This window comes from Pleurodeles waltl, chromosome 7 (assembly GCF_031143425.1).
Source record: "Pleurodeles waltl isolate 20211129_DDA chromosome 7, aPleWal1.hap1.20221129, whole genome shotgun sequence".
In the NCBI taxonomy this organism is placed as follows: Eukaryota; Metazoa; Chordata; class Amphibia; order Caudata; family Salamandridae; genus Pleurodeles; species Pleurodeles waltl.
Window position 1 is genome coordinate 9,078,148 of NC_090446.1, and position 12,572 is coordinate 9,090,719.

At 45.4% G+C, this 12,572-nt stretch overlaps 1 protein-coding gene across 3 annotated transcripts in view; it reads left to right on the forward strand.

The window, feature by feature from the left end:
- LOC138303533 (zinc finger protein 182-like) overlaps window positions 1-12,572 on the forward strand; it is a 100,053-nt gene that overhangs the window by 11,701 nt on the left and 75,780 nt on the right. For 2 of the 3 annotated variants that reach the window (XM_069242748.1, XM_069242747.1), the window contains exons 3-4: window positions 3,507-3,617; window positions 6,478-6,552. In XM_069242748.1, the coding sequence (XP_069098849.1) occupies window positions 3,507-3,617; window positions 6,478-6,552 (186 nt within the window). The remainder of the gene's footprint in view (window positions 1-3,506; window positions 3,618-6,477; window positions 6,553-12,572) is intronic. The other variant, XM_069242749.1, reaches the window with a different exon arrangement.

Sequence of the window (12,572 nt, forward strand, 5' to 3'; positions counted from 1 at the left end):
GGTGCAGCGCCTTCAGCACACCATGCTGCTTTGAGAGCCACACCCCATGAATAACCACCTTGAATGCCTCCCACAAAGTACCAGCTGAGCTCACAGATCCATAGTTGTCAGCAAAAAAGTGGAGCACGCCCATGCGAATCTCCTCACGGAACACCTTATTCCGAAGCGCCCCCTGCGGCAGCCGCCAAAAAAAGGTGCGCTCCAATTCACAGGGCACCTCCAACACCAGCCGAACCGGCGAGTGGTCTGACAGAGTGCGAGGCAGGTGCTCCACAGAACTAGTCCAGAGCTCCACGTCACTCATGCCCAACCAGCGATCCATACAGGACCAGCTACTGTGCGCATAGTTGACACACGTGCCCTCTCTAGCAGCACCATGCCTTACACTCCACAAATCCACCAAAGCGCATCGTCCATCACTGACTGCAGAGCTCTAGCGGCCGCAACAGGCTGTACACAAGCCACACTCTCCCGATCCGCCACAGGGTCCAAAATCACGCTGAAATCTCTGCCCCAAATCACTGCGCCACTGCCCATCGACTCCACCAATCGCCACAGTTCACGGAAAAACTCAGGATCGTCCGTGTTAGGACCATATACCGAAACAAGTCTACAGGCTCTGTCCAGCAATGTGCTGTTCAGCACAACATAGCGACCACCAGGGTCGATGACAACTTTCTGAGTGTGCCACTGCAGCCCTTTATGCAACAAGATCGCCACCCCTCATGCATAATGCGAGAATACAGCACAGTGGAATTCCCCGACCCAGCCAGCCTTCAACCTGTCCCGCGTCGAAGCGACTAAATGCGTCTCCTGAAGCATGCAAATATCTATTTCATGACGTTTGACGAAAGGCCGACATGAGGCGCGCCTTACGCCCATCACCCAGCCCACGCACGTTCCAGGTAAGACAGCGAACACCTGTCACCTTACTCGAGCCCATCACAATCTCTCAGAGAAAGGGAGTCACCATCACACTGCCCCCACCCACCTGCCACAGCAAACAAAAAAAGAGAGGAAAAGAAAAGGAAAGGGAAACAACCACAGCACAGAATACAAACTTCCCCAGCCCCCCACCCACGCAGACCCCCCAATTGGGTCAAAGCTGAATCCCACCCCCCCCACATCAACCAAAAACCATTGGATAGTACGAATACAAGAACCAGGACTCATCCCACGGGCGTAAGCCAGGCCATCCAACCCACCATCCCATTAGGAATTGTGGGAAAAGGGCGAAAGGGCCAAACAGCAAGGTGGAACGGCAGAGCAGACACACATGACAGGAGCATAACATGCAATACCCCAGCAATCACAATGAAGTCCCCCCAGCCAACAATCTCCCATATATCAGTCATTGTCACTCAAGGCGGCTCGCTCAGGCCGAGGACTCTCAAGGCTCGAAGCCTCCGATCGCTTGGGCACAGATTTTGCGAATTTCGCCGCCTGCTTCAGATCAGTAAAGAACAGTGACTTCCCATTGTGTTGCAATTTTAGCTTGGCAGGGTACAATAGCGTGAACCTCGCATTGTTTGGCTCAGCGTGTGCTTGACAGGTAAGAAGGCACGCCACACCACCTGCACACCCGGAGTGTAGCCAGGGAAGAAATTGAGTTCAGAATTCATGTCATTTACAGGTCGTCGTTCCCGGGCCAGCCTGAGAATAGTATCTCTATCCCGGTAATTCAACAGGTGAGCAATGATGAGACGTGGAGGGGTTCCAGGCGGGGGCCGAGGATCCAGGGATCTATGAGCCCTCTCAACCACCAATAGCTGAGAAAGTTCACAAGAAAAAAGGTCAGAGAGCATGCTCTCAAAAAAGTCCTCCATGCGACCCATATCAGTAATCTCCGGCAGACCTATTATCCGGACGTTGTTGCGGCGCGACCTCGCCTCCAAATCTTCATTCTTGTTACGAATAACCTTTAAGACGCGCTCCATCCGCAAAAGCTGTTCACGATCCCCATGGCGACGATCCTCCAAATCAGATGTCCGTGACTCCAGCTGTTCAAACCTAGAGTCATGATCATCCACCCGGGCCTTAATGCGGTCCAGCTGCACAGTGACATGGTGAAGTTTGGCGTCTATACCTGCAAGGCTGTTCTTGAGATCCAAAAACATAGCCTTGACCGAGGCATCTGAGCTCCCATCCTCAGAGTTCTCACCGCCAGGCATGGGAGATGAAGCGCCACCTCTCCTCTTTCCACCCTCAAAGGTAAGCCTGGACTGTTTTGGTTCAGATTAACCCATGCTCTGATCCCGTCAGCCGCCAATGATCAGCCAGCAATATACCAACGACGCAGCAGTCCTGTCCGGGCAAGGCAAAAGGGAGGCACCAGACCGCAACCCAAGCACACACAGGGCGCCAGCCAAGAGAGTCCAGTGCCAGCTCGGAGCCCCCTGCAAAGGCACGCACACAAGGCACAGGTGGGGCGACCAAAGGGAGATCACTGACACAGGGACCGGCCCAGACCCACACTCCACTCCACTGACCTGTCACTTCACGGGTGTATCAGCCTATAAAGTAGTCAGAGCCGTGAAGGATTCTGCAGCTCCAGTAGATATACAGCCTCTCCCAACCTCTGCCTCCTCCGGCCTGATCCAGCCGGCGACAACCTCCAGGCACCAGGGCCAGCAGGAACACCAGGGGCCCACCACGCTACCACCAAGACGTGCAGGGTGCCCACAGTCCACCCCCAGGCTGCTAGCAGCCGCAGTCTGCCAGCCGCCAGCCGACCCAGGGGACATTAGCAGCAAAAAAGTCAACCAGGTGCCACAATCCAAAGCGTGCCACAGCCTCAGCACTATCCCCAGCCGGCTCCGGCAGCCTCAGCTGTCTTCATCGTTCGGCGCACGCACGCCCCAACTCTCTCCAGGCCGCAGCTATCCCCCAGTCCGTGGCTCGAGTTAGCCGTCAATCCAGCCACAGCAGGGGGGGGGGGGGGCAAGGAAGCCCCTGCCAAAACGCTCTGCGTCTCGGGCCTGCGTCACGACACCCGGCCCGCTCGCCAAACACCCTAGCCGGGAGAAAGAGCGCCCACCGGCCCCACAGGCCACGCCGCACCACCAGGCCCCGCTCTGATGAGCCAGGGAGAACGCTTTGTGCCATCAGAGAACTTAAAAGAAACAGATGGCGTAGTTAGTTATGTCAAAATACTAATTTGAACGACCTTAGAGAAAGTAAAAACAGTGTCGGCTACACTGGGATTCCGATTTTGATCTACAGATTCCTGAATAGGTGTGATTACCATTTTACCTATTGTTGTCTAATTTTCTGCTTCTCCATGCATTTTTATTGGTTACTTTTAATCTATCTGTACATTATTGTATGTGTGGCCTACTTACATTCCATACTGAAGTCCCTGTTATACTAATATTTCTGAAAACATCTCTCCTTTTTATTTCATTTTTTTCCAAGTCATAACCTTGGTTTGCTTTAGTTTCCCATTCTCGTCATTGCTTAGCTTTCTCTACATGTATTGATGTTTTACTGTTTTCTTGCAATAACAGGTCCCATCATTACCTCCACGGTTCATTCACTGAGAGCTAAAGACCAAGAAGAACTGAGCCCCGTGGAAACCCAGGACTCTGACAGAAAATACAGGATACATTGTTCTCCCGGTAAGTATGAGTTTGGACCAAATATTTTGGGATCTCTCCTCCAAAGCCATAACACATCTATGCAAGCAACATGTATCTGTTTGAATATATATGAAATCCTAGCTGTGGCGCAATCTCAGCCTGCACAGTGTCTGGCTGTGGACGATTTGTGCTCACCATGTGTGATGACTGACATTATGAAATCTCTTCACAATTGAGCCAGGACTTAGGGGAATGAATTTGGTGCTTAGAAATCAGCAAGCGATAAACAGACTGGGAACTCTATAACGACCCATAGCTTTTGATCCATCTTGGTTACATCTATAACCGGTTAAAAATACTTTTCAAATGAATGTAAATCAGTCGTAGAAAGGGTAGATATTTATTCATTCACAAATACTTAGCGATGGAAAAATAGGTAAAGTCATTGAGAACTCTTAATTTTAAATGCACATTCTCAACATTTTCAACAAGCCACTTAACCACGCCTTGCTTCAGGCCATGGAGCAGCCAGTGGTTCTTAGGCACCATTGTTGGTGGCAGCGTCACTTATCTCCGGTCTCCTAGTGTCCTGCTTCTTGCCAAATGGTCAGATGAGGCTCCCTTTCTTTCCTTGACTCTCGTACTAGGGGCTTGGGTGATCAGCCAAGGCTCAGAAAAGGGCACAGTAAACAGGTGGAACTTGTATTCAGTACGGCACAGTAACCAATAAACATCAATGTCCAGCCAGACCTATAGTTTGTGTGTGTGTGTGTATAGGTGTGTATATATATATATATATATATATATATATATATACAACAAATTACTTCTTCAAAAAGAAGATAATGTTACAGCCACTCGTGTCACTATCAAAAAATGAGTTTAATATGGCAGAACAAACAAAACAGCAAAAAGAAGAACTCTTTCTAACGCGTCTCAGGAGACATGGCTCCCTTGTTCACAGAGACATCTTCAGCCCCATTTCTCTCTCCATTTTACATACTGCCCTAAACATCAACATAAAAAACGGACTAAATTTCCTTTATGCACTGATGGCCGCCATATTTAAATATACTTCAACTACCAAGGATATAACCTCACTTTCACATTAAATCCACCTTATGTTCAATATTTATAGTATTATTAAATATTTATGGTATATTTAACTCAATCTTTTATGTATACTTTCACTTCCTATAATAATTATAACAATTAACTTTTTATATATTCTCAAGTTGAAAAAATTAATTAATATTCCAAATACATCAGTTCCATAATATTTTACCTAAATAATCATACCTCTTGTAGTAAATGGACTTTCTCCTAACCATACCATTCGTATAATCCTTGGATTCTATCAATATAATAGTTATTTTGCTTTTATATAATCAATTCAAATTCCTGTCAAGAGATAGAAATGAGGAAACATTAATAATATCAAACCATACATAAATCATATGATAAGTTACTAATACTAAATCAAAATAATTGTATCAGAAAAACTAATACTGGTTTCATGACTAGTTAATGCAAATGTACAGATAGTTCTTCGTCCTTATTCATATATATATATATATATATGTTGTGCGATTGCCAGGCACCATAGGGTGTCTGACTTGGCCACAGCACAAGGGTGTTCCTCAGGTGCTGTTGCTGGCCTGATTGTGGTGTATTGAATATTCACTCCTAAAACCTCTGAGGTAAGGCAGGCTGTGGGGATGAACCAGGGATGAGGGATGCGCCATCTTGTGCTTTACTCACTGTATCCTCAAGGCTGAGGCCATTGATGCAGCACATGTACTCTAGCGTCTCTGCACATGTGGCCACGACGAAGTGACCACAGGTACTAGGAAATTAAAAGATATTCACCAGTGTTATCGGGAGATCCTGTCTCAGCGGCACAAGTGAAAAGATGTAAGCATTCGCTGCCTTTACCCTTCAGTCTCCCCCAAGCCTGACAAGGGTGTAGTGCAGCCCTTCACTGTGCACATTTAGTTTGCACCCCCCAAATCTCCCGTTTGTATCGGCGTGGGAGCACTAAAAAATGTGGAGCACCTGAAATAATTTTGATGATATCATTGCCACTGGGGAGAGAAACGTAGAGGACCAGAAATGTGAAAAGTGATCTGAAACAGAATGATGCATGGGAAACTTATTTGTTTTAAGGAAATGTACTACAGCTGAAAAACTCACAAGGTGCAGACCTTGTGCTGCACTGTCCATCATCTAGGCCTCTGTCACATATATATGGCTTTGTGTCAGTACTTACTTAAAGCTGTGGTGTGAGTTCTAGCTTATCTGCTACTATATGTGTTATTATCTCCATGTCTCCAGCTTAATTCATGTGTAAGGCTCTTTCTGTATCATACATACTTTTGTGTACATTTGTTTCTGTATGTTGTTCCGAGAGCCTTATGACGTCAGACAAATGCAAAGAATATAAGATTAACTAAGTCAAAATACTCATTTTAGCAGCCGTAGACAGATGAAAATCTGAGTCACCCACTAGCATCCGTAAGGTTTGAGCTGCAGGTTGCATACAGATCCATCCTTGGATGACATGACTCATTTAGCTACAAACATCTCATTTTCTGTCGCTGTTTCTGTTTTTATTGCTTACTTTTGATCAGACTCTGCCTCATACTTTATTATTACTTTCACGAGCATTGTCTGGAAATCCCTGTCTGCGGTAATATCTCTGAACGTAAGGGTTGAGCTCTGAATATTTTATTTCATGGTTTCCCAAACCACACATTTGTGCTATTAGCTGATAATAACAAAGTTATTAACAAATTGTTAGAGTTCCGTTCTGTTATCCCAAATCAGCCCTTTTTTGGATCTGTTGTGTTTTTTGTAATAAGAGGTCCCCTTATTGCCACCACTGTCCATTCATTGACAGCTCAAGAACCACAAGAGTTGTGTCCTGTGGAAACCCAGGAGTCTGTGAATAAACGCAGAATAAAGCTTTCTCCGTGTAAGTAAGAGGTTAATTAGTTACTTATGGCATTAATACCTTTGTGTTTCTCCTCAAAAGCCATCGCATATTCATACAAGTGAACTGTATGTCTGTATGATCTTAGCTGATAAGCTATCAATCAGTGCACACAGTAATGCAGTGGGCAATCAACATTCTTATACATGGGTGAGATCAATATTCAGCTTCCAGATATTCGTCCTTTCTGAAGCTACACCAACTGCCACCACTGCTTCCGAGGAATGTGTCTTTCACTTTGCGTTCATTACATATATAGTAAAGATGATGCTGGTACTTTGTCTGATCTTATAAGCTTGACCATATTTCTCCTTCTTTTGAATTGATCGAAGAATGCACTGTACACACATGCATTCAGGTCATCACCGGTAATACATTACACAAAACCTCCTGAGTCCATTCACAGTACCTTAATCCTCTGAACTTCCCAGAGGCACCGTCCACACATTGAAGTCCAGTTCTGCCTTCTATGTAGATGTTTTCATAGTGTTCAGTTCATCATCAAGTTTCCACTTACTTCTCCACTGGGCCGGAGCAGCAGTTGTAGGTGAGAAATGGGAACACTTTTTAACAAATAAAGAAAGGCCCGCTCCCACTGCCAGTGACCGGAGTGATCACAGGAAACAATGAAAATATGGACACTGAAGTAATCATGAGAGAATGAATGATAGAGATAAGTACTTAAAGGAAAGAACTAGTCATTGGGGACATCAGGAAGAGAAATCTACAAGATGAATGACAGTGGTGTGTGAGGAGAGAGAAAGCTGTACAAAAAAACAAATGCAGTGGGTCTCATATTTGCTTGAGTAAGAGCTATTAGTGTTGTAAGTTCCTAACTGATCTTTTCTTGCCACATAGATTGAAAATGAAAAGTAAAACAGTTGATATAAGCGAGCTGATTCAAAGCGTCAAGGCCACCATGAGTGTGAGTGTGAAGGAGAGACACAAAAGGAAAAAGAAGTTTGCTCGCAGTCAGACGTATCGGTGAATGTGCAATTATTCATGTAACTGGGTTGATGGGCAAGGCGGTAACAAAACTGCCACGAGGAGGAACAAACGAAAAGCATTCACCCAAGATAACAAAGGATTTTTGAAAGGCAAGCACATGAACGAGTGATGGTGATGGGCGTAGTTAAAAGATTACAACACGCCAGAGCCCTTGCTCGCTCGTCCTAAAAATGAGGACTAACAAAAGTTGAAAGACAATAGCTTCTTGGGAGAAACCCTTCTAAGGTGGGGGCAGGAAGAGAGACTTCAAAAGTGAAATGAAAGTGAGGACACCACTGCTCAAGAGACACCCATCAAAGGCGAAAATATGAAAAGCTGCCTTTGGAAAGAGGAAGTGAAGGCTGCAGCTACAAGAGGGAGAACCCTTCCAGGGGAAAGCAGTGTGAGGTACCTGAGAGACGGAAGGAAGTGAGGGAACGTTACTTGCTTCAGGAAGGTGATGAGGAGACTGAGGGGCAACTCAACACCCACGTAGAAGTCAAGGTCGGAAACATGCATCTGGGTGGCATTGGTGGGAGGAGGGTATAGATAGGGGCAGGTGATTACCAGGCTTACAGTACACATTCCTAGGGCAGGGATTAGTGATCAAAATACCAGAAAGGTTTTTATGAAGAAGAGTGACGGATAGACAGGCTTGAATCAGTCTTAACCACTCGGAATTCCTCAGGGGTAGTATTCTATTCCTTTGTTTTATTTAGCTCGCCTACGCCATTTCAACTAACCATATGCAAATGGCGTTGCCTAAAGAGAAGGAGTCCATTCAAACTTCTGGGTTATATTCTTTCTAAATGGGAAAACAAGCAACCCCATTTGTGTTTCTCCATTAATAGTTTGAAGAGACTTTGTGTTCAACTCTGTTCATCTCTGTACAGGGTTGAACACAAAATGGTGCCTAGGTGGAAAGTGACGTGCTACATTCTATAGGAAAGGAGCTTGTTTTTCTGCATGTGAAACATTTCACCCGCTAAGGCCTCTTTTTTTTTTGTTTTTTTACCTGTGCCGAATTAGCAGATCCTGCACAGTTCCATTAATGAACACAATCGTACGTGACTGTGTCTTCCAGATTTCAGAGCTCTCTCATGTTCACAGAGGCATGTCTTCTGTTCCAAGTACATTACATCCAAAACTGAGTTTCACAGACATTGTAACTTTTTAAAAAGTTTTGTTTAGAATGAAAATAAGTCGTAATGCGTCGGTTGAAAGTGGGATTATCTAAGTGCAACCAAAAAGTCACAGTTGTACTGCTTCATTTAAATTCTTCTATGTTTTAAACTATCTGGGTTTCAAGGTACCAGGAACCAGATCAACAAATCTAGGGTGTGCCGGACACACCCATGCCTTTTTTCAGGATAGACAGAGGATCCCTAAGTCCTCGAGGACCATTGCAGAGGTTGGATCGGTTCCTGTGAATGTATTGTTCCACGCTCAAATATTTCTTGACTCTCTGGCACTGATCATTGAACTCCTTGCCATAGGTGACATCTGCAGCAAAGAGAACTGTACAGTTTTTTGCTGTACTTGTTTGGGGAACCAATTTTTTTTACCTTTTGTTGTGGCTTCTGCAAGAAGAGGTGAGAAAGGTATAAGAAGATGGCCAAAAATAAAATAAAACTGTGGCACATATTCAGGTTCAGGACTTCAAGTGCTCCTGGTAAAAATACATTGATCCTCAAAGTATGTGATTTGCACTTTGTGCCAGAAGAAGCTGAGCAGGGGCTGCCAATGGGAATGTCATTGATGCACACTCGTTTCAGTGCTTAGCACGAAATGCAGTTAATTGCATAGAATGGAAAGAGTGACACAGCGAGGGCAAATACATCTTCAGCACCGCAGCATGCCGCCCCTCAGAGAGAGAAGTTGCCTGAAGATATCCTGAAGGATGAACAAGAAGAGATTGATCCCGACTTTGCAAACGTGAGCTTGCATTGCAAAGTGTGTGGCACAGTGTTAGACCTGACAACTTTAGGGTGGTCACCCCTAACTTTTTGCCTGCCTCCCTCCACTTTTCGGAAACTGTTTTTGCTGGTTTTAGGACTCTGCACACTTTACCACGGCTAACCAGTGCTAAAGTGCATATGCTTTCTCCCTTAAAACATGGTGACATTGGTTCATACCCAATTGGCTTATTTAATCTACTTGTAAGACCCCAGTAAAGTGCACTACATGTGCCCAGGGCCTTTAGATTAAATGCTACTAGGGGGCCTGCAGCACTGATTGTGCCATCCACATAAGTAGCCTCTTAACCGTGCCTCAAGCCTGCCATTGCAAGGCCTGGGTGTGCAGTTTCACTGCTACTTCGACTTGGCATTTAAAAGTACTTGCCAAGCCTTAAACTCCCCCTTTTCTACATATGTCACCCCTAAGGTAGGCCCTAGGTAACCCATAGGGCAGTGTGCTATGTAGATAAAAGGCAGGACATGTACCTGTGAAGTTTATCTGTCCTGGTAGTATAAAACTCCAAAATTTGTTTTTGCACTGCTGTGAGGCCTGCTCCTTTCATAGGCTAACATTAGGGCTACCCCCATATACTGTTTGAGTGGGAGATTCTGATCTGAAAGGAGTAACAAGGTCATATTTAGTATGGCCAGAATGGTAATACAATATCCTGCTGACTAGGGAAGTTGGATTTATTATTACTATTTTAGGAATGCCACTTTTAGAAAGTGAGCATTTCTCTGCAATTAAATCCTTCTGTGCCTTACAATCCACGTCTGTCTAGGTTACTTGACAGCTCCCTTGTGCATTTCACTCATGCAACCCCAAACACAGGATGCTCAGTCACATCTGCATACTGAATGGGTCTTCCTGGGCTGGGAGAGTGGAGGGCCTGACACTTACATTTGAAAGGACAGTGGCCTTCCCTCACACAATGGACTGCCAACCCCCATACTGGGGGCCTGGCAGAAAGGATGGAACAGAAAGGGGAACTGGTGCACTTTTAAGCCACTCTTTGAAGTCTCCCCCATTTCAAAGGCACATTTGGGTATTTAAACAGGGCCTCTGACCATACCACCCCAGACACGTCTGGACAAGATACCACTGGAGAAGAAACCCTGAACCAGAACCTGCCAAGAGGAACTGCCTGTCTACCCAAAGGAGTCACCTGACTGCTTTTCTGCAAACGACTGCTGTCCTGCTGTTGGCCTGCTGCCTTGCAGCCCTCTGGCTCTACTGAGAAGTGCTCTCCAAGGGCTTGATTAGAGCTTGCCTCCTGTTCCTTGAAGTCTCAGGACCAAAAAGACTTCATCCTGCAAAGAACTCCTTGTGCTGCGAAAATGTGGCACACAGCCTGCAAGAAATGATGCACAGCCTGCAAGAAATGACACACAGCCTGCATCGCGATGAGAAAATCACTGCACGCCGATCCGGAACGACGTAGCCCGGCTCCCCTAGAGGCGCAAAGCCGAGCCGGAACGGTGCTGCCAGACTTCCTGGCGTGCAACAGAAATTTCCACGCATCACCCAATTGATCAGCGCAGCCACTGTGACTTCGTCCTCCACGCCCAGGATTTCTCTGCATTGTCCCTGGGGCGTCTGAAAACCCTGCAACCCAAAGAGGATCCAAGTCCGCGCTCCGGAAATTGACGCAAAGCCTTCCTTGTGTGGCAAATTATCGACAAATTGTTTGTGTGCGCCGGAGAAAGCGACGCACACCTCCCCATTTTCTACGCATCTCCTCTGCGGTCCCTTGTGGAAAATTTGAACGCAAGCCAGGTACTTTGTGCTTGCAAGAGGCGCTTGTTGCTTTTTTTACAGAGTAAAGACTCTTTTTATCATTCTCTGAAGTGATTTTTTTACTTGTACTATTTCTATATTTTTCTAAACACTGCGTGGTGTATTTTTGTGGTGCTATACCGTGCTATTGCATGATTTATTGCACAGTACTTTACACAGTGCCTTCTGAGTTAAGCCTGACTGCTCAGTGCCAAGCTATCAGAGGGTGGGCACAGGATAATTTGGATTGTGTGTGATTTACCCTGACTAGAGTGAGGGTCCTTACTTGTGCATGGGGTAACCTGACTGCCAACCAAAGACCCCATTTCTAACACACGGTCATCAGGAGGGATACGAAAACAATTTTTTTTCACCCCCATCAGTAGACATGTACAAACTATATTTTAGCTTTTGTTATTGTTCATGTTTTTGTTTTTTTTTATCGAAAAAAAGTTTAAAAAACGCAAAAAGCTTTTTTTATTACTTATTTTAATTGTTTGAAAAAAGAAAAAATGTATGTTTGTTTCGAATGCAAGTGAGAGAAAGTGATGTACAAGAGGTGAGATGGGCAAGTGAAGGAGTGAGTGACAGAGTGAGTGAGAAAGTGTGTGAATGTGATGAAGTGCGCATGATTGAGCGAGTTTGAAAGTGTGAGCTAGAGGGTTGCTGAAAGTGAAAAGGGGTATAAGGGAGGGTATGATGGAGAAGTTAGTGAGTGAAACATTGGGTGAAGGAGAAAGTGAGTGAGTGTTTGCAGTGGATATTGACCAGTGATGGGCCATGCACAGGGGGGTGAGTTGGCCTCAGGGTTTGGCCTCCATATAAACAGTGGGGTTTGATTGCAGGGTCTGCAGTCCTGTTTTCAGGATACAGGGGTCGTGCTCCATGCTCTGAAATGGCAGCTTCAAGAGAAATCTTACTCTTGCCACCAACAAATAACACCACTCAGATCCGCTGTTCCTACTCTGGAACTGGAGGTCCAAAAGAGACTTTGTGAAAAGGCCCCCCCATCCAACCAAATTCATTTAATTTTCAAAGTTTTAACTTTGAAGAGGATTTGAGGCTCCCAAGTGACCAAGATATATAAAAGTGTTAACCCCTGAAATCCCGATTGGAAACATTTAAACACTTAGGGGCCTAGCCACAAAGGTAGATTTACAAGTGGAACTGTACTTGCATGTAAATCTACTATTTCATGTATGTGTTCACACCTGATTTGTAGGCGTACATTTCTCCACCCCCTGGTGGAACCTCCTACAAAAGGCTTTACTGGTGTGAAG